At 60.5% G+C, this 26,824-nt stretch overlaps 1 protein-coding gene across 3 annotated transcripts; it reads right to left on the bottom strand.

The window, feature by feature from the left end:
• LETM1 (leucine zipper and EF-hand containing transmembrane protein 1) lies at positions 1–26,824 on the bottom strand. 3 transcript variants are annotated; one of them, XM_027971312.3, is made up of 14 exons: positions 26,578–26,824; positions 22,732–22,792; positions 17,650–18,061; positions 16,315–16,458; positions 15,650–15,787; positions 14,842–15,045; positions 10,698–10,817; positions 10,056–10,187; positions 9,645–9,803; positions 9,219–9,353; positions 4,689–4,823; positions 3,779–3,969; positions 2,790–2,928; positions 1–2,258 (listed from the first exon to the last, which is right to left on the bottom strand). In XM_027971312.3, the coding sequence occupies exons 1-14, from the start codon at positions 26,654–26,656 to the stop codon at positions 2,109–2,111; spliced, it is 2,199 nt and encodes a 732-aa protein (XP_027827113.1). In that variant the 5' UTR covers positions 26,657–26,824; the 3' UTR covers positions 1–2,108. The 3 variants fall into 3 exon arrangements, with proteins under 3 accessions (XP_027827113.1, XP_027827114.1, XP_060273462.1); XM_027971313.3 differs by having other exon boundaries at positions 9,219–9,350; XM_060417479.1 differs by lacking the exon at positions 9,219–9,353.

The raw sequence follows: 26,824 nt of genomic DNA, 5'->3' as shown, positions 1-26,824 counted from the left end.
TCATACAAGACGGCACTTTATTCAGCCTTCTCCTCACGTGAGATCGTGGGTCTAGTCTCCAGCACCGTCTCGAGGACAGGTGGGACGCGCGCTCCCAGGGCAGGCGACCCCAGAGGCCGGGCTGGAGTGCAGCAGGAGCCAGACACTCAGACAGCCCTGCCACTTCCCACCCCAACTGTGGACGGGCCACATGATTCAGAAATTGTGCTCTGAGCTGTTACCCAAACATGAGTTTGATATTTAAAAAAAAAACGCTATTTCTAAAAAAGGTGTTGACACGCAGCCCAAGGAGGCGGCCCTCAGGTGAGCTGGTCCTGTTGCTGTGACGGCCACTGCCTGGAGGTGACGCTGCACAAATTACGCGGTGCCTTCGCTTTCAAGTCTGGAATTGGATACTCCAAAGCGACTCTGGAAGCTACGTCAGTCTCCTGAATCCTTAGTAACGGGGGGTGTTCAGGTGGCGCAAAGCAGGGAGAAGGCCGCTGCGCTTCCAGCGGGCACGGCGTCACAGCCCCGGGGACTTGAGCACGCTCCTGAGAAAGCTCAGGAAGGCGGGGGCAGGCCCCGGGTGCCCAGCCGACAGCCAGCCACCCTGATGCCGCGTCACACCCCACGCTCACTCCCAGCACTGCTCACCGGTTACAGCCGCACCCGGGCACTCTGCTCAGCTGCAATAAATAAAGTTTAGGACAGTAAAAACAAGCAACTCGAAAGGGAAGCCTGCAGCAGACAGGCCCGGGCACAGATGCCGGAGAGGGGTCCCGCCGTGCCGGGGTGGGGGCAGTGGGGAGGAGGTGCTGAGAACATGAGGGGGCTGCGCTGGGTGCCTGGTGAAGGCGGCAAGGTGAGGACGGGGCCGGGAAAGACTAGCCTCTCCTCAAGTATGCTGGCCACCTCGAGCGCCACAAGCAAGCACACTACTGCAGCGGAAACCCAGGCCACTCCACACATAAGACAACTCGTATACACTGAGGGAGCACCTACAACACGCCCCTGAAATTACCGAAATAAAACCCTTTAGCACCCACCGCCCCGACAAGGGTGTCCACTGGAGGACTCAGAGGTGCTCCGCTCATCCACAGTCCGTCAGCGGCTGAGCACAAGGTCTCAGGTCATCTGGAAGCTGTGTTCCTTCGCTCGTCCTGCCGGCCCCACCAGCCTCAGGTCTCCCAGGGCCCACGTCGGTGCACCACGGAGCGCTCTGGCTGGCCCTGCCCAAGCCAGACGGTGCTGGGCCATGGCCACCCGGCTCCCGGACCTGCTGCATGCCCGTGGCCAGGGGCCTCAGGCAGACACAAGCCCCTCGAGCGCCCCCACAGCCTCTGGGGTGAGACACGCGGTGAAATCCATCTGAACACCTGGGGTGTGGGGTGAGGTGATGACATCCCAGCTTAGAAGCATGACCGATTCCTGCACAGGGGAGGCTTCATCTCCAAGGGCTTCACCAGCACCTCTCCTGGCGTTAACTGATGCTCACTTTGCTCAGCTGGGCAGACTGTTGCGTGAGGAAGCTCAGCGCTAGCTAGCTGAAGGATTAGGTGAGAATCCAAGGTCACTCAGGAAAGGACGTGGATGCCCACATGAGAGTGTCAGACGAGGTTCCCAAGAACCATGGAGACAGTGGGCGTGGTCTGCTCGCTGGTTCACACTGACGCTCAGGAGTCCAAGTCCGCGACACGTGAAGCTGCTTCTCCAGGCCGAGGCGGCTGTGTCTGCCGGGGGCATCCCTGCGTGGGTCCTCTCCTCTGAGGCAGACGCTACCAGGGGGCAAGCAGGGAGGCCCGAGCCACCTCAGGAGCCAGGGGGCTGTGCAGGGCCACAATTCCCGCTGGCTGGCCACCCCTGCCCGCCACGGCTGAGACCCCGTGGCGCTGGGCCCCTGCTGACCCAGAGAAGCCTCCCTGGGTGGGCACGGGGGCTCCGGGCTGACTCGATCTTCATGGAATGATGACTGTTAAAAATTACTTGATTATGAAGTTTCTGATTTATTCCAGATAAAACATTAGGTCCGTCACTAAGAATCACTTCAAAGCAATCAGCATCACGTCGGGACCACTGCAGTGGGAGGGGGCGCGTGGAGGCCCGCGTGCCGGGGGGCTGGGCCGGCCCTAGTTCTGCGCCTCGGCCGCTTCCTTCTCCGCTTTCTCCTTGGCCTTCTCCTTCTCCTCCACCTTCTCCTCCTTCTCCAGCGTGGCCACGATCTCGGCCACCTGGCTGGTGGAGATGTGGACGTCTTCTTTGTCCACCAGCTCGATGACCTGTGCACAGGGGAGGGGGCGCGGGGCTCAGGCCGCTCTGCCCCTCACAGCAGAGGCTCCCCTCAGAGCACAGCCGGCGGGACATGGCGACTGGCCAGGCCGGCCCTTGGCACTGTCTCCCTGGGGGCTGGGGTCCTCCACCCGCGCTGGCCTTCTGAGGACCAGACCCCTGACCCCAAGGAGCCGACAGACTCCAGAGCCCAGGTCACACACGGCTGAGAGAGGGGCTCCGGGGGCAGGCGGCCCGAGGTCCCAGCCCTGGGCAGGGCACCAGCTGGGCCTCCCGGGACCCAGGGCCGCAGGCAGGTGGGCAGCACAGCTCAGAGGCTGCAGGCCAGGCTCCGTGGGGCAGAGCGCCCGGAGTACCCAGGAGGGCTGCGGGCAGGCCCTGCACCACCATGGCCAGGACGCTGGGCAGCTGATGCTCCGGGTGAGAGTCCCCACTGGGCTGGAGACACAGGGGCCCCAGAGACGCCGGAGCCCAGCACTGGGGGCCGGGTGCCTCTCAGGCCTCAGGGGCCCACGACCCACCTTGACAAGGTCGTCGATGTTGACCTTCCCGTCCTTGTTGTCGTCCAGGGCCGAGGCCAGGCTCAGCAGCTTGCTCTCGGGAATGTGCTTGATCTGCTTCATGGCGCTGATGAGCTCGGAGACGCTGATCACTGTCTCTCTGGGAACACAGCCTGCACATGTCACCTCACCCCCGCGGGCCCGCAGCCCAGACCTGACTCAGCACCCTCCACCCAGGGCCCCCTGCCCCATCAGCTGGGTACCCCAGGCCAGCGCAGACAGAGGGACAGAGGCCACCACTCCAGTGCGGACAGCGGGGCAGAGGCCACCACTCCAGTGTGGACAGCGGGGCAGAGGCCACCACTCTGAGTGGTTGCCGGTTGTACACAGCCGTCTGGCATGTCCAGCCTTTCCGGGGCGATGAGGACAGGGGGCTCCTCAGGCCCGTCTGTGCCCGGGGCAGGGTGGGAGGGGCCACACTGCCCTCTGACACAGGAGGCAGGTGAGCCACAGGGCACAGCAGGTTAACCTGAGGGGAACACTGGCCCCTGCACGGGGGTCACGACTGCAGGAGCTCAGGAAGAGGGAGGAGGCAGGAGAGAGCGCGATGGTCTGAGGACACAGGCGCCCAGCGGGGCTGAGGCTGCAGGCAGGAAGGCAGGGAGAGGCTGGGGGCGCTGTGACCCACGGAGGCTCTGGAAGGACCCGCGATGGCAGCCTGAGAGAAGGGTGGGAGGGGTGGATGCAGAGAGAGCAGGCAAGCTGCCAGAGGCCTTCCCCACACGGCAACAGCACCAGCCTGTGCGTGTGCAGTGTGTGTGTGTGTGTGCAGTGTGAGCGTGTGCACGCACGGAGTGTGCTAGGAAGACCTGACTCAGAGCCGCTCCAGTGACAGTGTCGTGGAGAAGCTGCACCTGCTAGATCAGAGGGAAGGGGTGGCTGGCAGGTACGCAGGTTGAGAATGGCGCCGAGTCAGACGCCCCGGGACGGAGTCCAAGGCGCCCACTCACCCAGCAGGCGCGCCCTCGGTGGCGGGGCCCAGCTTGCCCGCCTTCTGGTCGGCCTCCAGCTGCGCCAGCAGGCTGTCCATCTGCCCGATCATTTGCTGCACACGCTTGGTCAGCCTTTTGCTGGCTTTAGACTCTTCCACGTACATTTCTTCGCCAGTCTTTGAAAGTTCCTTCTTGATCTCCTGTAAATCCTAATAAAATTATTCAGTTGTAAACAGACCATCTTAGGGCAAAACCTTAAGTTTACTTTCTGTAAAGTAACTGGGTCAGTCCAGACCGCATCACGGAAGCGGGAAGGTCTGGGCTGTGGGGGCACGGGCCCGCAGCTCCAGCCACACAGCTGCTCACCTATCCCTGTCCACCGTGCGGGTCTGCTCTCAGCTTTGAAAACTCAGACGTGGTTTTCGTATCAAAGGAAATTCGGACTCTTTTCTGAACCCTGACTCTTTTCCTAATGGATGAAAGAATCAAGGAACGGGACTGTCTGCTTTCCCTAAAAGCAAGTGTCACCGGGAACAATGGAAGGCGACATGGGAATGAGAGGACCTGCACCATGAGAGGGCTGCCAGGAGGAGGAGGAGAGAACGGTGAATTCTTTTTACCAATCTCAAAAAGAAAAAAAGAACTAGTATGTAAGAAAGCCTATTTTGGGAAGTCAGGAGCAAACGTAAGGTTTCACACATCAAGTGACCAGGCTGCTCATCTGATGCCTTCACGTGCTTAGAAACCGAGAAGACGCCTGCTCGTCGCCTATAAGGGCGAGTGGCCAGCATTCCCGGGGACGTGGCCCCCGGGAATGCTGGAGGAGCTGCCGAGTAGGGTTTCCTGAAACTCAGCTTTCCCTCCGAAGACCTGTGGGCCAGCGGGCCTGGCCTGCTGGAAGCGTGGCCGGGTGCTGAGCGCGCCCCACCTGGCTGTAGTCCTGCACGTCCCCCTTCAGCAGCTCCAGCTCCTCCTTCTCCTTTGTCAGGGACTTCTTCTGCTCCTTCAGTTTTGAGCACGCGTTGCTGAGTACGTCAATTTCCTCTTGAGTTATTTCTTCTTCCTGGAAACAAAACCAACCAGCAAGCCAAAAAAACCTATGTGAAACAGAATGACTGGCTTCCCCGGAAGGGCTGGCCACCTTCCTGTCCGAGCCGCGTGTCCGCGCAGGTGGTGGCGGCACGCCCCGGTGCGCCCCCCCACGCCTCAGGGCGCCTGTGCAGGCTTGTCTGGCAGACACCCACAGAGCCACCACCACCCGACCGAAAAGCAGCATCACCCCAAAGGTTTCCTCGTGTCAGGAACCCCCCGCCCCGGGACTTCTGTCACGACAGACTCATTGCTGGGATTCTGACAAATGGTGCCACACGGCTCGAGCTCCGTCACTCTGAGACGCACCGTGATGGCATGTTCCTTTAACTGCCACGCACAGTTCCATCCGCCAGTACAAGGAGCCTGCTCACCCACCATCACGGCTATTCTTCGCTGTTGTTCGGTCGCTCAGGCGTGTCCGACTCTCTGCGACCCCACAGACTGCAGCACGCCAGGCCTCCCTGTCCATCACCAATGCCCAGAGCTTACTCAAACTCATATCCATCGAGTAGGTGATGCCATCCAACCATCTCATCCTCTGTCGTCCCCTTCTCCTCCTGCCTTCAATCTTTCCCAGCATCAGGGTCTTTTGTAATGAGTCTAGAAAACATGGCTGGTCCCTTGAATTTCCACATACGTTAGAATAAGCTTGTCAATGTCAACAACAAAGGATGCTGGGATTGTGGTGGTCCTGAATCCATAGATCAGATCAGTGAAGTCGCTCAGTCGTGTTCGACTCTTTGTGATCCCATGACTCGCAGCACACCAGGTCTCCCTGTCCATCATCGACGCCCGGAGTTCACTCAAACTCACATCCATCGAGTTGGTAATGCCATCCAGCCATCTCATCCTGGGTCGTCCCCTTCTCCTCCTGCCCCCAATCCCTCCCAGCATCAGAGTCTTTTCCAATGAGTCAACTCTTCGCATGAGGTGGCCACAGTACTGGAGTTTCAGCTTTAGCATCAGTCCTTCCAAAGAACACCCAGGAACAATCTCCTTGCAGCCCAAGGGACTCTCAAGAGTCTTCTCCAACACCACACTTCAAAAGCATCAATTCTTCGGTGCTCAGCTTTTCTCACAGTCCAACTCTCACATTCATACATGACCACTGGAAAACCATAGCCTCGACTAGACGGACCTTTGTTGGCAAAGTAATGTCTCTGCTTTTGAATATGCTGTCTAGGTTGGTCATAACTTTTCTTCCAAGGAGTAAGCGTTTTTTAATTTCATGGCTGCAATCACCATCTACAGTGATTTTGGAGCCCCCCCAAAATAAAGTCAGCCACTGTTTCTGCTGTTTCCCATCTATTTCCCATAAAGTGATGGGACCGGATGCCATGATCTTCGTTTTCTGAATGTTGAGCTAAAAGCCAACTTTTTCACTCTCCTCTTTCAGTTTCATCAAGAGGCTTTTTAGTTCCTCTTCACTTTCTGCCATAAGGGTGGTGTCATCTGCACATCTGAGGTTATTGATATTTCTCCCGGCAATCTTGATTCCAGCTTGTGTTTCTTCCAGTCCAGCATTTCTCATGATGTACTCTGCGTAGAAGTTAAATAAGCAGGGTGACAATATACAGCCTTGACGTACTCCTTTTCCTATTTGGAACCAGTCTGTTGTTCCATGCCCAGTTCTAACTGTTGCTTCCTGACCTGCATATAGGTTTCTCAGGAGGCAGGTCAGGTGGTCTGGTATTTCCATCTCTTTCAGAATTTTCCACAGGTTATTGTGATCCCCACAGTCAAAGGCTTTGGCATAGTCAATAATGCAGAAATAGGTGTTTTTCTGGAACTCTCTTGCTTTTTCTGTGATCCAGCGGATGTTGGCAATTTGATCTCTGGTTCCTCTGCCTTTTCTAAAACCAGCTTGAACATCTGGAAGTTCACGGTTCACATATTGCTGAAGCCTGGCTTGGAGAATGTTGAGCATTAGCTGGCAAGAATTAACGTCTCACCAACATCAAGTCTTCACGTCCAGGAGTGCAGTGAAGCTTGCTACTCACTGCTTTAACTCACCTCAACAACAGCTTATAGCGTCCTGCACAGGCCTTCGTGCTTATTTCCAAATTTATCCCAAGTAGTTCACTTCTGGGGTATGATCTACCTGTGATATGTTTCTGAAAATTTCAACTTGGTTGCTCCTCCCTAGCACCAAGCACTGTGCACTCTCAGGTGGCCGCGTCGTCTGTGAACAGTCCACTTCCACGTGACTCCGTCTGCTCCTCGTCTCGCCATCCTGGCCAGACCTTGTGGCCGACGCGGAGCAGGTGGGGGGCAGACCCCCCCCGGCCGCCGGGGGTCCTCTGATCAGGGGCACCCCTCGCGGCCCTGCGGTCCGAAGGCTCACCCCACGTCAGCTGAGAACAGGGCTCAGCTCAGCCCGGGGCTCTCCGCACCTCTGCTGAGATGCCCGCTCACGGTCTCGCTCTCGTCTGTTCGCGTGCTCGTGACACCAACGTTTCTGTATTCCTCAGACAAGCCCCACCGGGTCAGGGTGCGTTTTCTGACCGTTTGGTCACGTCCATCCTTATCCACGAACGCCTGGCACTCATCCTGACCGCACTGGCTCCTCGCTGGCGCGGGATTCTCTCGGCGCAGAGCTCAGGCCCCAGGGCGTGTGGGCTTCAGCAGCGGCGGCTGGCGGGCTGAGCCTGTGGGGCCCTCCCGGACCAGCGATGGAACCGCGCTCCCCGCATGGGCAGGCGGGCTCTTGACCACTGACCGCCAGGACTACTGGTCACGATGCACCGTCCTTCTCACAGCAGGCGCCCCTCACGTCCTGGAGTCTGCGGAGCACAGACTGCTCAGGACAGACCCCTTCTGCGGCTGCCTCTGATGCCCCTGGTGTGGCCTCGGGAGGTGCTCATCTCAGGGTCCTCCTCCTCTTCAGCTTCCTGCCAGGAGTGTGCGCGCACCAGCACCAGCGGCGTGCGCTACGTTGCCCCGAAGCCGCTCCCCGTGGTGAGGTTTTCAGCGACACAGTTTCCTGAAGCTACTTGGGTTCCCTGTCCCTGCAGACGGCCGACACCCCAAGACTGCTGCACTGCAGACAGGAGCGGCACCGCCCTGCTCTCTGAGGCATCTTTCTCAGGAACTGAGGTTCTTTGTTTGAAGTTTTGTGTGCTTCCTGCTAAGTCATCCTTGGCAACCCTTAGTTCACAAGCTCTCCTGAGAGTTGAAACATCCTTCTCTGTCTCAGTCCTAACCCAGTGGCAACGGGATGCCTCTCTCTCCACAAAGATGGCCAGTCATCCTGGCCTGAGTGCAGACTGAGGAGCCTTCCTCCAGGCTGCGCTCTGCGGCCCCGACCAGACCCCACCTCTGTTTCGCTTCCCACCTCTGCCCCAAACTGTCTTCAAAATGACCCTGGTTCCTCCGGCCCTGACCGTTCCCAGGTCTCCTTTCAAGCTGAGGCCAGCCCAGGCTCCCAGGAGCCTCTTTCCTCGAGCCGCACGAAGGTGACGTGGAGTGCTGATCTTCACTTGTCTTCCAGGCCATGACCAGGTGAAGCAGAGCCCACTGGGCATATCCCAGGCTACGCCAGCCCCCGTGCACCACTGCTCCCTGAAAGCTGCGCCTGCAGACACAGCTCGCTTCAGCAGGACCCCCCAAACTGACACTTCATGCTTTCTCTTCTCACATGAACAGCTTTTCTCCACCCCGTGCCCCATCACAGGCCCTTCCTACCCACCTGCCTGGAGGGCTAGCGTCCCCCAGCTCCTCCGAGGCCCTGCAGTGGGGCTTTCCCCTCCACTTCCGATGACCCCATGCTCCCCCCTCAGGGCTCCATCCTCACACCGTACCCCCTGGGCCCTCGGCACACCTCACCAAGCCCAGCCCCACCCAGGTGTTGACAGGCGTGACCTCACAGGGTCCCCCACCCCACAACTCGCTGGGAACCCCCAGACGCAACCCGCGCCCTGCCTCCTCTCTCCTACTCCAGCTACTGATGACGCTGCTCCTGCCCGTGAACATCCCCCCCCCCCCCCAGCTTCTTCAGAAGCTGCTCCGCCCGCCATGCCCCTGTACCAAGGCCCGCCTGGCGGCAGGGGTGTCCCCGAGTGTGGGTCATGGCAGGATGGCGAGGCTGCCAGAAGTGAGCACCCAGGAACGCAGCGTGTTGGAAGGTGACAGCAAGTGGGCCTCCGCAAGGACCTCACCAGCCTCCCTGCTGGGCGTTCTGCCCGAGGAGCATGGGCTGAGCCAAGGCCGGGCCGCCTCCCCTCCGGGCTCGCTCTCCACGCCCCGCGACAGTCCACCGTCACCCTCCGCAGCCAGGCTGCAGCCATCCAGGCCCGCATCCTCGGGAGCCCCTGGAGCCGCTGGCATCCGGCGGCTGCACACTGCTCCCTCTGGCGAGCGCTGTTACCTTCAAGCCTTCCAAGACGGGCGCGCTGTCCTTCAGGACCTCGGAAGGCAGGGTCACAGCAGGCTCTTCCAGCTGCAGCTCAGCCACTGGCCTCCCTGGGGCGCCTTCGGCCACTACCTCAGGTTCCGCTTCCTTCTGAAACGCAAGGCCGCTGCCGGCTCAGCACCCTCAACAGGACCGCAGTCTTCTGGGGCGTCCACACCGGCAGACACACCGCGGGCCAGAGAGCCGTCTCCGTGAGGGTGGTCTGCGGAGCCTGACCGGCCGGCAGCAGGCCTACCCCCACGAGGCTCCCCTGCAGGACGCTCCAAGCCAGCGCCGAGTGGGGTGAGGCACACTCACGCCACTCCTCCTCCAAGCCCCAGCGTCCACAGGGCCTCGGGCCCAGACGGCAGCGCCCGCTCTGCCCCCGCCCGCCCCGCTCACCGCTGCCCGGGCCGCGGCCGCCTGGCCCTTCCGCTGCAGCTCCTTCTCGCGGAGCTCCTGCTGGATGGCCGCCTCCTCCTGCAGCGTGGCCTCCAGCTTCGCCTTGTTGTCCACCTGCTCACCCTCCAGCTCGGCCGCCTTCACCTGGGCTTCCTTCGCCTTCAGGGAGGGGAGCCCGTGAGCGTGCCGACGCGGGGCAGGCGTCCCCGCCAGCGCAGCCCTGGGGCCCAGCCAGTGCCTCTGGGCGCTGTCCCTCCCAGGCCTGATTCCCAAGGAGGAGGACCCCAAGGGTCACCTTCCCACGTCCCGCAGAACCCTCAGGGGAGGAAGGACAGACGAGAGTGAGCTGGGGGCGTCTCCCTGAGCAGTAAGGGGCCCGACAGCGAGGGGCAGGGGCCCGGCCACACGCACCACGATCTCCGGGAGGGTCTGCAGGGTTGACTTGAGCTGGTCGGCGGGCGACAGGGTCTCGGGAAGGTACATGGCCCGGGACAGGATGAGCAGCGACGTCGGGATCTCCTGGTGCAGGTGCAGCTCCAGCCACTGTGAGCGGGAGGCGAGGCCCAGGCTCACCTCCAGCCCGGCCACCCACAGGGCCCGGCCGGACCCTCCCCTGCTCTGGTTTGCATCGGGGAGGGGAGGGGGGCGCAGGCTGGCAGCGACCACAGCAGCAGCACCTAAGTGAACCCCATCGCCCGAGCAAGCTCTTCCAGAAACACCTCAATCCCTACAAGGGGTCTGTTGGCCGCCACGCTCACACCCGCTGCCCACCTCAGGCCCATGAGTGGCAGACGCCCTGCAGCGAAGCCACGGGAACTGGGAAACACTGAGCAGGATGAGGCGCTGGGGCTGCTGAAAGCAGGGCCTACACAGGTCGGGCTGGCCTGGGTCTCACTTGCCCACACCCCCGGCCTCAGCAGAGGGACGTGTGGGAATCTCCCAGGAAGCCGGCCTGTCCCTCGGGCATCCTCACAAGACCAGGCGGAGCGGCAGGAAAGACTCCAGTGGTGACCCAGAGCCCGCGAGGGTGGCCCAGGGCCCTGCCCAACGCACCTGCTTCAGCTGGCCCCGCAGGCGGTCTTCTGTGACGCCCAGGGCCCGCATGCCTCGAGCCCGACACGCCGCCTGCAGCTCCTTGACATTCAGGCTGTCCACGCCCTCCTCAGCGATCAGCTGTCAAAGAAAGAAGCTGGTGACCTCTGGAGGGCTCACCCTCCTCAGGGAGGATCTACGCTGTCCCCATGTACACGCTGGTCTAAGTGTGTGATTAGAACCTCCCTAACACACTCTGCCAAACATGAGACAAACATCCCCGCCCCCACCCAAGGTGCTAGTTCTGAGTTTGCAGGGACCAGACAGTCTGACAGAGGGCAGGACCTCAGGGTCAAGGGCCAGGACCCACCGCGGGATGCAAAGATGCCCACCAGGCCCAGGCCCCACTCTGCCTGAACCCCGCAGTCCTCCCATCCCCTCACACGACCAGCATCCTCTGTGTTCCCAGGACGGGAGAGGAAGGACTGGACTGGGGTGACTGCACTCAGCATGCCTCTTGACCCTCCCTGTGCAGCCTGAGGCCACAGCGAAGCACGCAGGAGTGCCCGAGGCAGATGGCACAGCCCTGGGGTCTGGAGGAGCCTGTGCAGGGATGAGGGACGGGAGAGAAGGATGATGGGCAACAGTGCCCCCTGTCAACCCGGGGACAGCTGCAGCACCACGTGCAGCCCTGTGGGTCCGTCACACCTGACGGGTGGTTTCAGCGCACGGCCAGGAAGCGATGCTGCGCCGCGCCCGCGAGGACCTCACGTGGCCCCTTTAGACGCAGCCGCCCCCAGGCACAAGTGTGCTCTACCCTCTGTAGTCCACGTGCTGCGGAAGCTTCCAGGAGGCCCTGAAGACCCACGCAGCCCCTGTGTCGGTGAGCATGCCGCACCCACAACGGTCCTGCTCCCACCGCTCGCCCAGGGCGGGACATCTGGCCTGTCCCCAGCGCTGAGTGGTAATGAGACGCGGCGTGAGGACTTGCCCTGCCCGTCCTCCAGCAGTGCCCGCGGCCCCTCTGCGCGCACCCCTTGCGCACAGCTGCGTCCTTTTCCAGGGGCTGCTCTGACGGCAGGATGCATCCAGCTCACCACGAGGTGACCTGCAGGGGCCTCACCCCATCTCCCCCGCAGGCTGAGCTTGTCCCAGTGCCACCGCTGGGCACGGAGTCCATCCCTGCTTCCACGGCCGCACCTTGCCTCACGAGGGTGACTCGCCAGCAGGAGCGAAGCCTGCTGCTTGCCAGACACGGTCGCTTCCTGATGCTCCACCAGAGCCTGGCTTTCCTTCATCTGAGAACATCCTGATTTCCCCTTCATCCCAGTTTTTTCTAAATTTTTAATTTTTATTTTTGCTGAGTACAGGACTGAGTTGACTGTTCTTTTTTTCCAGCACACAAAGAAACACTTTCCAGTTCCTCCTGGCTTCCAGGCTTCTGATGAGAAATGCACTTCCACTCAAGCCGTCCTGCAGTCTCTCAGCGCTTTCAGAATTACTTGTCTTCCCAGTGTTTGTCCGATCCTGTCTTCGTGTGGGTTTCTGTGGGTGTCCTGTCTGGGATTCACTTGGTTTCTTAAGTCTTTTACCGTATCTGGGAAACGGCCAATGGTCAACATGCCCCACTGTATCTGTCCACTCAGTGCTGGCGCCCACCCACTGCCTTTTCTCACTGAGGTCCTTCCTCCTGGTTCTTAGCACGAGGAGCGATTTTCAAAGGAGACTGGACACTCCAGGTTGGGGGCTACGAGGTCCTGGCACTCTCGCCTTCTGTCCTAGTGGGCTCTCTCTACAGCACTCTGGCGGGGGTGTGACACCGTGTTCACGGGTGTGTAACAGACAGTCTGGCATCTACCAATCCAAACGAACAGCCACAGTTGTCTACATTGCCCCTGTGGACTTTCCTGGGTGTACAAAAGTCATATTTCAAACTCTCCAACCACAGACCCCGACCTCTGTTTCCCCTCCTGCCCAATCAGAGACGCCTCCAGCGGACCACTCCTGCCGCACCAGGGGTACAGGCCAAGCCGCAGCTCCGCCTCCGCTCATCTCCTGGCCCCCGTTTCTGCGAACTGTGAACATGTGCTCCTCCAACAGCGCTGAGCGCTCTGTGACGTCGGTCATACCTGTGAATTGCATTCTGGGCATGTTCTGGAACAGGTGGGGTGTGGCCTCCACTGAGGCCGGGGCAGAGGCTCTTCCGACTGCTGGACCAGGTAGGTGGACTCTGGGCCCCTGTTTGCGTGCTCGCTGGCTGGGAGGGGCAGGAGAGCCTCCTGCCTGGCCCCTCTTGACGCCACTCTAGCAGGGAGGACGGGGTGGGGGAACGAGCCAGCCCTCGCGGACCTCACTGACAGAGCTCCGCTGGCACGGCCCCCACCACCCAGCGTGTGGGGGACGAGTTTCCCATGGCGTCTGGCTGCAGCAGAGCAGGCACTCTGTCTTACCAGGTGACCCCTTTCCCTTGGTCAGAGGGTGGGCTTTCAAGGTATGTCCTCACCAGCGATTTCTGGCTTCTTCAGGCCCAAGGCTGGATCTCTGAGGCACAAGACCTCCCAAGTCATTCCTGGGGTCTCAGGGGCTTCTCCCTGCTTTCCAGACTTCTTATGCATGTTTTCACCTCATGTCAGGAGGAAAGTATGCCCCGTCCACTTCTCAACAGCAAAGATCTGGCCGCCCCCCACCTCCCAGGAATCCCAGCACTGAGGTCAGGCCGCCTGTTCAACGTCACGCAACAGCGAGTGGCAGGACCCAAGCAAGGCTGCCTGCCTTCAGGCCGCCTGTCCCCAGGTGGGGCAGCCACCGGGCAGGCTCTCCACAGAGCGGAAACGCCGTGCCTCCTCACGCCTACGAAACGCGGTACTGACCTGCTTCTGGAGAACAAGACGGAAATTCCCGTTTTACCTGAAAACGGGACTCTCAGAGGATGGATTTAAGAATAATCAGCTCAAGAGGAAGAGAGGACAGGTAGCCAGATGTACTGGGGGGCGTGGTGTTTAATGAGACGATGGAAACACCAGAACCAGGAAACAGGAGCACAGAAACACCGCCTCGGACGTTACTGCAAGGCTGCTAAGTGCAAACAAAGTCTGAGGCACTGCAGAGAGAGACGGCCGTCTTCAGAGGACAGCAGCAGGCCTGGCGGCTGACACGCACTCAGCAGCATCTTTAAACGTGAAAAGGACCTGTGAGCCCTGGGTCCCCTGCCCAGCGACACCCTGCAGGAGGGAGGCTAATACAGAGGGGACTCGTCCAGTGGAGGAAACAGGCAGGGAGGCCTGGGGTCAGGAGGAGAAACACGCGGTGGAGCACAGACATTAGCTCAGGCGCAGAAACGCAGGCAATGCTCGCAAGGGAGAGGGCAAGTGCGGCGGGGACTCTGTGGGGGCCCAGCACGCGTGTGGCCCGAAAAGCATCTACTCTGCCAGAGTCCTGTACTCAGGGGAGCCGGCTGTAAACTCTAGAGAAACAGCTCAAGTAACAAGTAAATAACAGGCTAATGGAGAGAGGACACAAGAATAAATACCTAATTAATGCAAAAGAAGGCAAGGAGAGAGATTAAGCGGAGCATGAAAAACAGGCAGAAGAAACAGGAAGAGTAAGGATTAAGCACACCCGCTACGAGACAGGAGGCCGTCCACGCAGGTCAGAGCAGCAGCAAGCACACGCGGCAGCCACGAGGACGGGGAGCTGCAAAGGGGACCAGCAGCCAGCTGTCCCAGCTCTCAGACACCAGGTGCCACAGCCTGAAGGCCGAAGGAGCGCCTGAGAGGAGGCGGGGCTCCCCGAGACCTCTCCCCGTGAAACACATACTCGAGGTGCGCTGCAGGCCAGGGGGCAACCAGGTCATGGTCAGGACCTGCTTTTGACTTCCTGCCCTTTAGTCGGGAGGCCCCAGTTCTAGGTTACTATTTCTATAGGATCTATCAAAGATCTGGGGCAAAATCTACGTTAAAAAGTATTGCTTAGAGTGCTCTTTGGGGAAGCACAACGCTAGTTAAAGTAACGGTTAATAAATCACGACATACCTGTGTAATGAAACATCAGGCTGCCGTGAAACCCACCTTCTCAGTGCCTACCTCCTGTCACGGAGATGGGCTGTCACGGCGGCTGAGCCCCGTGCGGCCCCAGCACTTGCCCCGGAGCCCGGCCGCGTGCCCACCTTGTCGTCCGCCTTGATGGAGCGCAGCCGCATGGTGAGCTGGAAGCGCAGGAAGTTGTTGGTGCCGATGGACTGCAGCTCCAGCAGCTTGCACAGTGCCACCAGCTGTGGGCGCGTGAGGTTGTCCAGGGTCAGCTCGTCCTCAAACAACTTGGAAAAACGCATGATTTCCTCGTTGCTGGGCCTCTCGCCCGTCTCTCGGATCTGCGGGAGCCATTGTAAGGGTCACTACCAGCAGGCTGTGTGTCCCCCCCCCGGCAGCCCCACAACTCTCGGGCACACGCCTCAAGTCAGGACAAAGCAGAAGGGCAGCTCAACGCTCAGGGACCCCCATAGGGAGCGGCCCCTGGGACCCAGGGCGTTATGCGGCACACGGGTCCGGTCCCTGGACCTCACATGCTGTGCCAGCAGGGCAGAGATGGCCGGCAGGAAGAAGCCGGGGTCTCTCCATGTGGGGCAGGAGGCCCGCCTCCCCCCTGACTGTGGACATGGCCGTGGGGCAGTCTGTCCCCTCCTCCCCTGTCACAACTGTGGGCCCTCAGTTCCTCCCCCAGGGCCGAGGCAGTCAGGAGACCCAGATGAGGCTGGTGGACGGCAGTGCAATCCTCAGGACAGTGGTGCGGCCTCCACGGGCACGGGGCGGGACCAGTTACATCCCTCCAGCCCCGGCCCTGAACCCTAGCCTCACCATGCACAGTGAAAGAGGGGGAAGGACGGCAAGGAGCGCCTCCGGAGAAGGCAGGGGCCCCAGCCTCTAACCAGCTCCGGGGGCCACAGGCCCAGCCACGGGGACGCAGCACCACAGCACCTTCTGGAAGAACACGGAGAAGTCTTTGGTGGCACTCCCCTTCGCAGCCTTGTTCTTCAGGGCCATCTCCTCGATGGTGTCCTGCAGGAACTTGGCCAGCTCCAGCTTGACCCGCAGCTCCTTTTTCAGCCTCTCCTCCTGTGAGGTCAGAGAGGGCACTGCACCCCAGCCTCCAGCCGCCGCCTCCTGGACGGTGCAGCCCCAGCAAGTGCACGTGCCCCAGCCCAGCCTCCCACAGGCGCCCTGACAGCACTTCCTCCACCGATGAGCTGTGTTCCAAAACCTTCTAGCTCATGACTTAGGCAATTCTGTGTGACACACTCGCCCCCCGCAACCCCCAACCACAGATGGGACCACAAATTCCATAAAGAGCCAGCCAGTAAAGCTTTTCAGACCCCGTGGGCTGAGCCATGGGAAGCATGAAGGCCATCAGACAGTACACACACAGCAGGGCACGCGTGTCCCGAAAAGGCCTCACTGCCTGGGGGGGCAGGGCCGGCGTGGGCCTTGGCTGGCCAACCTCACCCTAGAGCCGTGTCATGCCCCATGAACGGGTCTCCTCTGTGGCTTGGGGAACACTGCTCTAGGGAAGCTGTGACCTATGACACTCTTGAACAATGCAGCTTCATAACTACTTCAAGCTGGGGCTGGAACAGGCCGGTCACCTTGCTGGACTGGGTCTCGAACGTGGACGGCAGCATGTTGGGGAAGAGCTTCACAGCGACGGGCAGCAGGAACTCCATGAAGGGCACCACCACAAAGACCAGGAAGGGCACGAGGCGGAAGAGGTCAGCGCAGATGCGGAGAAACTGGACGGGCAGAGGGCCGAGGGTGACCGGGGAGCATTCCTTCCCACAACGGCCAGGGCAGCGGTGGCGGGCCCTCCCAGGGAGCGGGCGGGGCTCCGCAGGCACCCCGGGGCCAAACCTTGGGGCTTCAGAAAACCTGGGCGCGGGGGCTCCCCGGCAGGCCAGTGGTTCGGACCCCTCGCCCCCACTGCAGAGGGCGCGGGGCGGACCCCTGGCTGGGGCTGTGTCGCCCACGCTGTGCGGGGTACGGCCAAAAGAGTTTAAAAAAGGACAAGAAAAGCTGGGTGGGAGCTAAACCTGTGTGAGCTAACCCCGTCACCAGCAGCTGCTGCACGTGGGCCGGCCCAGGGCTTCCGCAGTCGCCCCCTGGCCCGGCAGAGAGCCAGACAAAACCATGCCCTGAGGACTGGCCGTCAGCGAGGCCCCAAGGAGGCCTGCAGCCACACCTCCGGATTCCACACGCTGATAAAAATCAACTCTGTTTTTCTATACGCTCAATAAACAAATGGAAAATGAAGTTTTTAAAATTCCATTTACCTACAATAAACAAGATATGGAAGCAACCCAGCAGTCCACGGATGGGTGAAGGAGTGAACTAAACTGCGGCCTACGCACAGGATGGAAGGCTATTCAGGAAGGAGAGTCGGACCCCTGTCACAAGGGTGAGCCTCGAGGACAGTGTGCTCAGTGGAGCCAGCCGGTCACAAAGGACAGACCCTCTGCAAGCCCACTGATGTGAGGTCTCCCTCCTCTGACTTCCAGAGGAGTCAGATCGAGACACGGGAAGTAGAATGGTGGGGCCAGAAGCTGGGGCCAAGAGAGGGGAAATGTTATTTAAAGGAGGCCGTCTCAGCTGAGGAAGAGACTAAAACCGTTCTCGCGGTACCGACTTCACCACAATGTGAATGGACTTAATGTCACCGACTGTTTATTAAAAATGGTTGAAAATAAATTTTAGGGTGCATATTTTCCTACAAAGGCAAATTCCATTTAAATATCATGAAAAACCATGGACCCACACACAGCTGCGGAGGAGAGAGGGAAGAGCCCCGTCTGACTCCCCACGCCCCGGAGAGCCCCACTGTCTATTCTCCGACACAGGGGGTCTTCACGCCCCGCTGCCCCGGCCGCGGTCAGCTATGCCTCCAGAGCCGGGTCCCTCTTTGGGGGCGGTGCGGACGCGCCCATTACCTGCCTGCGCTCGCGGCGGGTCAGGCTGTGGCCGTGCAGGATGCGCCAGAGCGTGCGCGCCGCGATCTTGGTGTCGATCCAGAGCAGGCGGAAGCCGTGGTAGTAGTGCTTCAGCTCGTCCAGGACGCGCTGCCCCAGGGGCTTCCTCACCGCCGCCTGTGCGGGCGGGCTGTACACGGGGCCGCCCTCCTCCAGCTTCTTGTTCTTGTCCTTGAGCGACCGGAGGGACTTCTCCACCACGGAGTCATCGCCCAGCGGGCGCGAGCAGTGCCAGCAGCGCACGGGGAGGAGCCTCGGCGCCGCCAGCACCGCGCACGCGCGCTCGGGCCTCGGCGTCCAGCAGCCCAGGGGGTCGCCGCGGAAGGAAAGGTACACGGGGTGGACGGGGGCGCAGCCGCCCAACGGAAGAGGCCTTGAGGAAGAAGAACAGAAGTCCCGGTGAGGCGCCAGCCGCCTGCCGAGGCGGCCCAGCCGGCCAGTCACACCTCCCAGCCAACTGTCCCAGCTGGACAGACAGACTCCCGGCCCCTTCCTGGCAGGGAGCCACGCCCACCGCCAGAGGCGAAGGGGCCGCTCACAGAGGTCTCGCGGGAGGCCAGGGGGGCTGGCCGGTGCCCACAGCCGCAAGGGAGCAGGTCAGACACAACCAACCAGCAAAGGCTCAACCCCCAGGGCAGACAGACCCAGCCTCTGGGTGGGCCCCGGGCCGGCGCGCTCCCCTAAGAGGCGAGCACTACCAAGACCTTCCGGCTCCTGAGCAAGTTCTGAAATTTAGGGAGAATGTTCCAGTCAAGAGTGAGCCGGACCCGGGCATCGGGGGACCAAAGGCCTCTGTGCAGGACAAAGGCACAGAGTAGAGCCTGCAGCCCAGGCCCGCCCCTCCTCCCGCACCGCCCCCTGCACCAGGCCCAGGCCTGTGCCCGCTGGGCATCCCACAGGGCGGGCTCTGCCCCACGCTTCCTCGGGTCCCTGACCCTGCAGGGCCACCCTGTGCTTGCCCTCTCAAATCCTCACATGCGGACCACCTCCCACTGGACCGCTGGCTCCAGGAGGCCCAGCGAGGAGCGAGCGAGCTGCCTGCACACCTCGGCACCGTCTCCACTGGCACTACATCAGGTCCGTAGGGCACCTGAGCCCGCAGCAGCGAGAGAAAACCAGCGTGCTCCCCCACACGACGCGGCTGTGCTCGCAGGGTCCGCCTGCAGAGGGCCACTCGAGGAGGGCCGCTGGCCGCAGCCTGAGTTTCTGGAGCCTGCACCGGGCACTCTCCAGCTCTCAGTGCCCATCCAGACCTAGCACGGCCCTAGGTCTCGGCACAACCAAGAGGCCCTCCTCCAGTGGCAGAAGGCCTCTCGGAATCGATCGCCGAGACAGAATTTACGTGCACAGTTCTCCTTCTGAGTTTCATGCCTTCGTATCTCACCTGTCCCTTAGAGACCTCTCCCTCTCACGCACAAGTCCACCCTGGGATGGCCAGAGGCCCAGCAACAGGGCCGTTTATTGCCGGCACACCCTCACTTCTTCCCACCTGTCCGGCCATCTCTGCGCACCTGGTGTGCTGCCAGCAGCGGGGACTCGAGGTCTGTGCAGCCCGGCCCAGGTCAAACTCCAGTTTCGTTGCTAACTGCCACGTGACCTGAGACAGGCAGCCTCCCCGCTTCACGAGCATCCCTTGGGGATGAACCCTGGACAGCTCCTCGGGCACGCTTGGGGCGGAGACGCCGCCAGTCGGGGTGGAGGAAGCTCTGCCCTTGCACGCAGGGGCACTGCACGGCCGTGTTGGCTCTGGCCAGCTGGGCAGGGGCGGCCGTGGCCTCTCTTCTGTCCCAGGCCCTTGCTTCTGCCTTAAAGGGCCAGGCCAGTCCTGTCCCACCAGTCCCTCAGCCCTGCTCTGTCCTGAGTCCCAGCGGCTGGAGAACGGCTTCGCCCAGAGCCCAGCGGGGCCCCCACCCGCAAACTCTGCCCTCCCAGCGGGCGGTGACCACGCCCACCCAGGAAGGCGCCTCGCCTCCTGTCTTCACCAGGCTCAACTACCCACTTTTCCAACCCCTCTACCTAGGAGGCAAGTGGTTTCCACGAGGTGTGACGTCAGTGACAAGGCGCAGCCAGGAGGCGAGGACAGAGACCCCGGAAGGCAGGCGCAGCAGAGCAGCCCGGGGTGCGTCGGGCGAGGGCTGTGAGGGCCCAGGAACCCGGCTGCCTTCAGGCACAGCCGAGAGGTTATCAACCGTCTAATCAGGGAGATCTAGCTATCTTCAAAAAGTACAAATTATATAATTTATCACTGAAAAAAATCTCCAAGAAAACGAACTAACCTGGGCACCGCTGCCTCTTGGTGGGCAGAGGGCGGCCCCGCTCTCCCCAGCGGCCAGGGCCCAGGCATCCGTGTCCTGGAAGCGCCGGCCCCTCAGCTGTGCGGAGCCAGGGCCCCACCACCCACCCCAGGCCCTGCAGCCTTTCTTCTCCTTCTCTCTTTTGGGATAAACCGTCTTCAGAGAGAGGGTGAGTGTGTACACACCATGCCAAGTGAAAGCAGCGTCGCAACAGGAAGCACATGTTGCTGGAGGAGGCCCGGCCTGTCTGCCCTGAGGACGCGGATGCGCATCCACCTCAGCCCAGCACCCTGCCAACACCTTCCAGGAGAGAAGAGAAGCAGCGCCCGCTGCAGGGACCCGAGCAGCTCTCCACATAGCCACGGCTCGACCTCGTACACACCTGCCAACCCAGGGGTCAGCGGGCCTAAACAGCGGCCCGAGGTCGGGCCAGGGGGGTGCCGACCTCTGTGCCCCCTCAGCTCCTCGGGCAAACAGGAAAGGGAAGGCAGGATGCAGAGTGCATCAGGCAACAGGCACCGTGGCCCGGAGCTGCCCCCAAAGCGCAGGCGCCCAGGGACCCAAGGGGACCCCACCATCGCCCGCAGGAAAACATGTTCGTCGGCTGGGACCCGGGCACCGCTGCCCACAACACCCGCTGGAGGCTTGGAGGCCCCAGGACAGCCTCGTGAGGGCACTTTAACTTTCTAAACGCTGTGAGTTTACACAATGCTAGAGTCACTATAACGCATGTCACGGTAACGCGTGAGTGACTACAGTTCTCTAGTCACAGACCTGGCTACCGAGACTGGAAAAACCACACCACAAGCAAGCGCATCAGGAAGGAGAAGCCAAGAAACACGACGGTGCGCTTGGCGGTTAACCACCAGGTGAGCCGGAAACAAACTCACAGAGCTGAGCAAGGGGCCGCACACATGCCGCCAACAATCACGGGGAAAGCGGACACGGGGAGCTCCTGCACCTCCAGACGGGGCGCTCTGCCTGCGCAAGGAACCCCCCCTCGCGCCCCCCGAGAAAGACAAGGTCTAAATGAGGAAAACAGCTTGCCGCGGGAAGACTGCAAAGTCAACATCCCAAGCGACGTTGCAAGCTTAATGCCATTCCAGGTACAATCCCCAAAAGACCATTTCAGAGCTGAACTCATTCAGAAGGTTGTCTGGAAGGCAGTGGGGGAACAGAGGCACCACCAGGGGTGGACCCTCCCTGCCCAAGGGCAGCGGGCACACCAGCCCCATGAGCACTGGGGTCGCTGACCCGGGACACCGCCCCACCACCGGGCTGGTCCAGACCGGCGGGGCCAGTCCACACGCAGCGATAGCCTGTTTGGCAGTCACAACCTTAAACCCAACGACTTCATGCCAAAACCCGACAGCTGACCCCGCGGGATACAGCAATCCCCCAGCTACCTCCCTGGGTCCCCAGCCCCAGGAACGCCAGCCGCAGGCTACAGAGGCCACTTGGGGACGCTGACAGCTGGCAGGGCGCACTGTAGCGAGAGCAGAAAGGGTCTAGGCTCGTATACTAATGCCTCCACATCATAAAGAGATTTCATGGCAACAAAGTCTGGGGACTGTCAGGAGAGAAGCCTAATCAAATCAAAGCCCGGAGCTGGCTGGGAGCACCCCGGCAGAAAGAGGGGCCGGCAGGGGCTGCTGCGGGAGGGGCTTTTGGAAACACTTCGTCGCGTCCCCGCCACACACTGCACACACACCCCTGCCCCTCCACGAAGGAGCTGCTCTCAGGCAGAGGCTGGGCCAGCTCCTCATTCTAGCACTTGATGTCAGAACCAACAACTGAAAGCACGCTTACACACACACTTTTGCTGTAACAGCCAAGCGTGGAGAGCTTGTGCAGCCTTCGTTTCAGGGAATTCAATCTGTCACAGGAAGCGCCCTCCCGGAGTTCCAGAGCCAAGAGGAGGCAACAAACCAACGAGAGAACCCAAAGCAGCCAGCTCCAGGGACAAGGGGTCACCAGGGGCTGGACACTGTCTCACAAGAGGGATCGTGGGCGTCCACTCCAGGCACCAGGGCAGGTGCACGTGGCAGGTGCACACAGGCGAGGGCCGGGAGAGCAAGCCTGGGGTGCGGGCAGGGGTGGCGGCAGACGGGGAGTGCAGGAGCCCCACAGGAAGAAATGGGGAAGCCCTCCTGCCTCTCAGCAGTACCACAGACCTCCCGCCTCACTCCAGACCCGTCCCCAGAACCGGCAGGGAGAGCCCCGGATTAGTCCGCAGGGTCCTCTGGGAAGGACCGAGCGTGGCGCAGGGGAGGGTCTGTGTGCGTTCCCAGAGAAGCCCCTGGAAACAGCAGCTGCGTGAGGACGGAGGAGACTCAGCGCTCTGCAGACAGCAGACACCACTGCAGGTTTAGAGCACAGATACAAGGGCCTTTCTGTGGCCCAGGGCTAAGGCTCCACGCTCCCAACGCAGGGGCCCAGGTTCAATCCTCGTCAGGGAACTAAATCCCACATGCCACAACTAAGACTCAGCACAGCCTGATAAATCACTTAAAAAAGACCAGAATAACACACGAAAAAGGCTAGTAATACCTGTGACAGGTACTGGGATTATGAGTGTTTATTTCCCAAATATTCACTAAAGAATGCGACTACATATGTCAAGATGCAAAGATACAGATTTAAGGGAACAACGTAGGATATACCACCTACACAAGCCGGGAACCATAACACCTGAGCACTTTCCAGCCCCCACGTTTAAACAGGCAGAAAGTGACGTTCATTTACTCACACGTAGCTCATCAGCCCCACGGCGCTGGCACCACTGAGGCGGGCCGGATCCCCAGCAGGACCTGTGACAGAACAAAACACAAAGTCAGTCTCAAACAGTGGCTTTATGCAGGCGTCTCTCCCATCTGTGGAGCCAGCTTCCGGAAGCCCACTCTGCGTGCTGCGAGGTGAGGGCTCTGCCCCGGGCGGAGTGCAGTGTCTTGGGAGCATCCCTGGCTGAACGCACCTAACGTGGGGGACCAGACTCCAGTGGCCGTGGGCCCAGGGAGCTTGGGCCTCAGGTCTCCCCAGGTGGGACCACCCCGACTCACTCCAGCTGCCTCTGGTGGAAGAGGCAGGGCACACGTGACCCCCAACAGGCAGACAGCTGCACAGAGCAAGCAAGGTCACGTCAGGTCAGCTAAGTTCAGCTGCTTAGTCGTGTCCGACTCTTTGCAACCCCACGGACCACAGCACGCCAAGCCTCGCTGTCCATCACCAACTCCCGGAGTTTACTCAAACTCATGTCCATCAATCCAGTGATACGATCCAACCAGCTCATCCTCTATCGTCCCCTTCTCCTCCTGCCCTCAATCTTTCTCAGCATCAGGGTCTTTTCCAATGTGTCAGCTCTTCACATCAAAGTATTGGAGTTTCAGCTTCAGCATCAGTCCTTCCAGTGAATATTCAGGACTGATTTCCTTCAGGATTGACTGGTTTGATCTCATTGCAGTCCAAGGGACTCTCAAGAGTCTTCTCCAACACCACAGTTCAAAAGCATCCATTCTTCAGCACTCAGCTTTCTTTATAGTCCAACTCTCACATCCATACATGACTACTGGAAAAACCATAGCTTTGACTAGATGGCACGGGCCCCGTTCAAATGACCCAACACCCTCCATGCCCATGTGAAGGGTGGGGGTTATGAGAATGACCAGGAAAACCAAAACCAAGAGACGACCGTTTCTTGGATAAACCATGTTGATGAGCACACAGCACATTTTTAGGATTCTGATATACTTCTGATGCTTTCTCTAACTCTAGCTCCCAAGCCCTCACTCCAGCCGAGGTGGACCCGTCTACCTTGTCTCCCAAACAGAAGCCTCCCCACAACCTTGCAACAACCAGACCAGCTGCCACAGCACCCAGAGCACCCTGGCAGCCCCTTCCCCTGCTCTCCCCACTTCAGAAGCCTTCACAGTAATCTCAGAGTGGGCTCCAGGCTCTGCAGGAGGTTGCTAGGCCCCTCGGTCCTCCCACCCCCCACCTCTGGCCCTAGCTGCATCTCCTACGGCTCAACTCTACTCTAACTCTCCAGAGGGAGTGCAGACCCACGGGGAAGAGCTCCGTCCCACAAGACTGTCACCACTTCGATTGCCAGTTGCAAGTGGGGTCTGCAGGCTGCCCACACTTCTGCCAACTACAAATCTGGGAGTTCCCATGACCCCTTCAGTGTCGATAATTTGCTAGAATGTCCCCCAGAACCCAGGAAAGTACTCAAGCCAGTAGTGTGGTTTACTATCAAGGATACAGATGAACAACCAGATGGAAAGGGATATAGTGTGAGATCTGGGAGAGTCCTTGGGGACAGGAGCTCTTGTCCTCACTGCCTGGTAGGCACCCCCAGTCCAAAAGCTCTCCAAGCCTCCCGTTCCCGAGTCCCTGTCTTCAAGGCCTAGGGATTATCAATTACACCCTTGGTCACTGGCAACTGAACTCCATCTCCAGAGCCCTCCCCTCCTTGTAGGTCTGGAAGGTCCCACCCTCTAATCACAGGTTCGTAGCTAGCACAAACTCTGGTGTGTGGGAAATGGGCTCATGATGAATAGCAAAAGATCTGCTTATCGTTCAAGAAATTCCTAGGGTTTTAGGGGCTCCGCCAGGAACCCAGGATGGGGAAAAGAAACGAAACTCCTTTCTTCCTATCCCACACCTTTAGTCACCTGGCTTCCAGGAACCATGTTCTCTCTGCTAAACTCCAGCAGGATCCTCCCCAGGCACTCCATACCTGAACACACGTGGGCACAGGAGGCCCTCTGGTCCAACGGGCGCCTCACATGCAACGGCGCTAAGAACTCCTGGCTCCCCAGCCTGCTCCCTTGTTTCAATAATGGCGGGAGGCCAGGGCTTCTGTCTCACATCCAGTCCTTGGCAAATCAGGTCAGCCCACCTCTGCAAGCCCCGGCCGACTCCCAAGTCCGTGCCATACACAGTAACTTCCTCCCAAAGAGCACAGTGTGCAAAAGGGCAGGCAGTGACTCTACAGTAGACGCCACCTCAGCACGCTGATCCAGGCCAGCGGGCCATGTAAGTCCTGCTGCAGGAGGCAGCTTGGATGGAAGGGATGAGGACACACTTCACCTCCGGGGTCTTCCTCCCAAACCCCAAACCTCAGTCTAACCATGAGAAAAGCACCAGACAGTGGGGTCGCACAATGTGCCTGACCAGACCTCCTCAAAACTGTCCAGGAAAGTCTGGGGAACCATCACAGCCAAGAGACCAAAAAGAAATTGTGACTGAATGTGATGGGGTGTCCTGGATGGGGTCCTGGGGCAAAAATAAAGGACATCGGAATAAACTATGTGCAGAATAAGGGAACCCTGAATACCTTGTGCACTGGGTAATACTGTACGTATACTAATCATGGCAAGACTCAAACTGATGTAAGGTGTTAATAATCGGGGAAATGTGCTCCAGAAACAGGCTGCCCCGAGCTCAGCTGGGAGCATCATTTCAAGGGTTCTGGGACTGGCTCCCTACAGCCCAGCCCTGGGTCCAAACCACCTCTCAGCCCCTTCATGTCTTAGTTACTATGGGAAACACCTGTGTTCCCGGAATGATTCAAGCACTAAGCAAATTCAGCTAATTTTTAAACTGTGAATCATGCAACAGAAATGTGTGCGGCCAAAGTATCTTTACCACCATCCTTAAGCAGAAAGAAAAGAGAGCCAGCGAGCCCTGAGAGAGAGGTGAGGATTACAAGCTGGACTAGGCAGCCAGGCAGACTCTGGGTTCACAGAGGAGTGCTCGCAGCGGCTCCACGCCCTTCTCCTGACTCCAAAGGTCTAAGCAGCTGATCAGCCATCAGTGTCAAAAATGACAAGAACCATGCTTTCTAGGGTGCCTTTACAAAGGGCAAATACCTTGAAACAGGTAATTTTACTCAAGAATCTCAACCTCGTTGGACAAAATCATAAGCAACCAGCTGAGAAAGCGTAATATAAAAAGAGACACGGAGAGCGGGTCAGTGCAGGCGCCCTCCATGTGGGCTCCCGAGAGCCCTGCCTCAGGTGCGGTCTCCGGGTCCCAGCTAGCGTCTCTGAAGCTCCAGGGACGAGACCTGCCTGAGGCCATAGGGAAAGGGCCTGGGGCCATGCACGACGCCCATATGGAGCGCCATCAGGGTAGCAGTCCCAAGGGCGTCCCGCAGGACGGGGACCAGCGCCCGCCGTGCGCCCCCCGCCACCTCTGCAGCCCCGAACGCGGCCCGAGGGCAAGACTGTCTTCGCGAGCGGGCGCCAGGTCCGCCAGGCTCGACCAGGAGGGGGGAGCGCCCACAGCGCCCCAGGCTGTCAGCGCGCTCTCTTCAAAACTTCCCCGACGCAGCGGCCGGTGGCCGGGCGACTACGGCCGCGGCGCGAATGAGTCACGGGCCGGCTCCCGCCCGCACCCACGGCCCGGGCGCTCCCCACACCCTGGCCGGGCAGGGCGGCCGGGCGAGGCCGCGCAAGGCAACCCCCTCGGTGGGACCCCGGCTCTGCGCTGGGTCCGAGCGCCGCGCCCCCCCCGCCTGAGGGGGCGGCCGCGACCCGCCCGGCCCGGGCCCCGGGCCCAGCCCCGCGCCGTCGGCCGAGCGCCGGCCGCTTACCCCTCGGCGCGGCGGCGCGCGGCGGCGGGAGGCGAGCGGGCCCGCGGCCGCGACAACTCCTCAGTAAGATGGACGCCATGTGCCCAGCGCGCCGGCCGCCCGGCCTCCTCCTGCTGCGGCGGCGGCTCGTCGCCGGCCCGCGGCGCCTCGGCCCGCCCGCGGACGGTTGAGGGCGGCGGTTGGTGGCAGGCGGCGGGCGCTCAGCTCAAGGACCCGGCGCCGGCAGCAGCCATGTCCCGGCACCGAC

This window comes from Ovis aries, chromosome 6 (genome assembly GCF_016772045.2).
Source record: "Ovis aries strain OAR_USU_Benz2616 breed Rambouillet chromosome 6, ARS-UI_Ramb_v3.0, whole genome shotgun sequence".
NCBI lineage: Eukaryota > Metazoa > Chordata > Mammalia > Artiodactyla > Bovidae > Ovis > Ovis aries.
The sequence above is the reverse complement of the archived record's forward strand: the minus strand, read 5'-3'. Positions and strand labels throughout refer to the sequence as shown.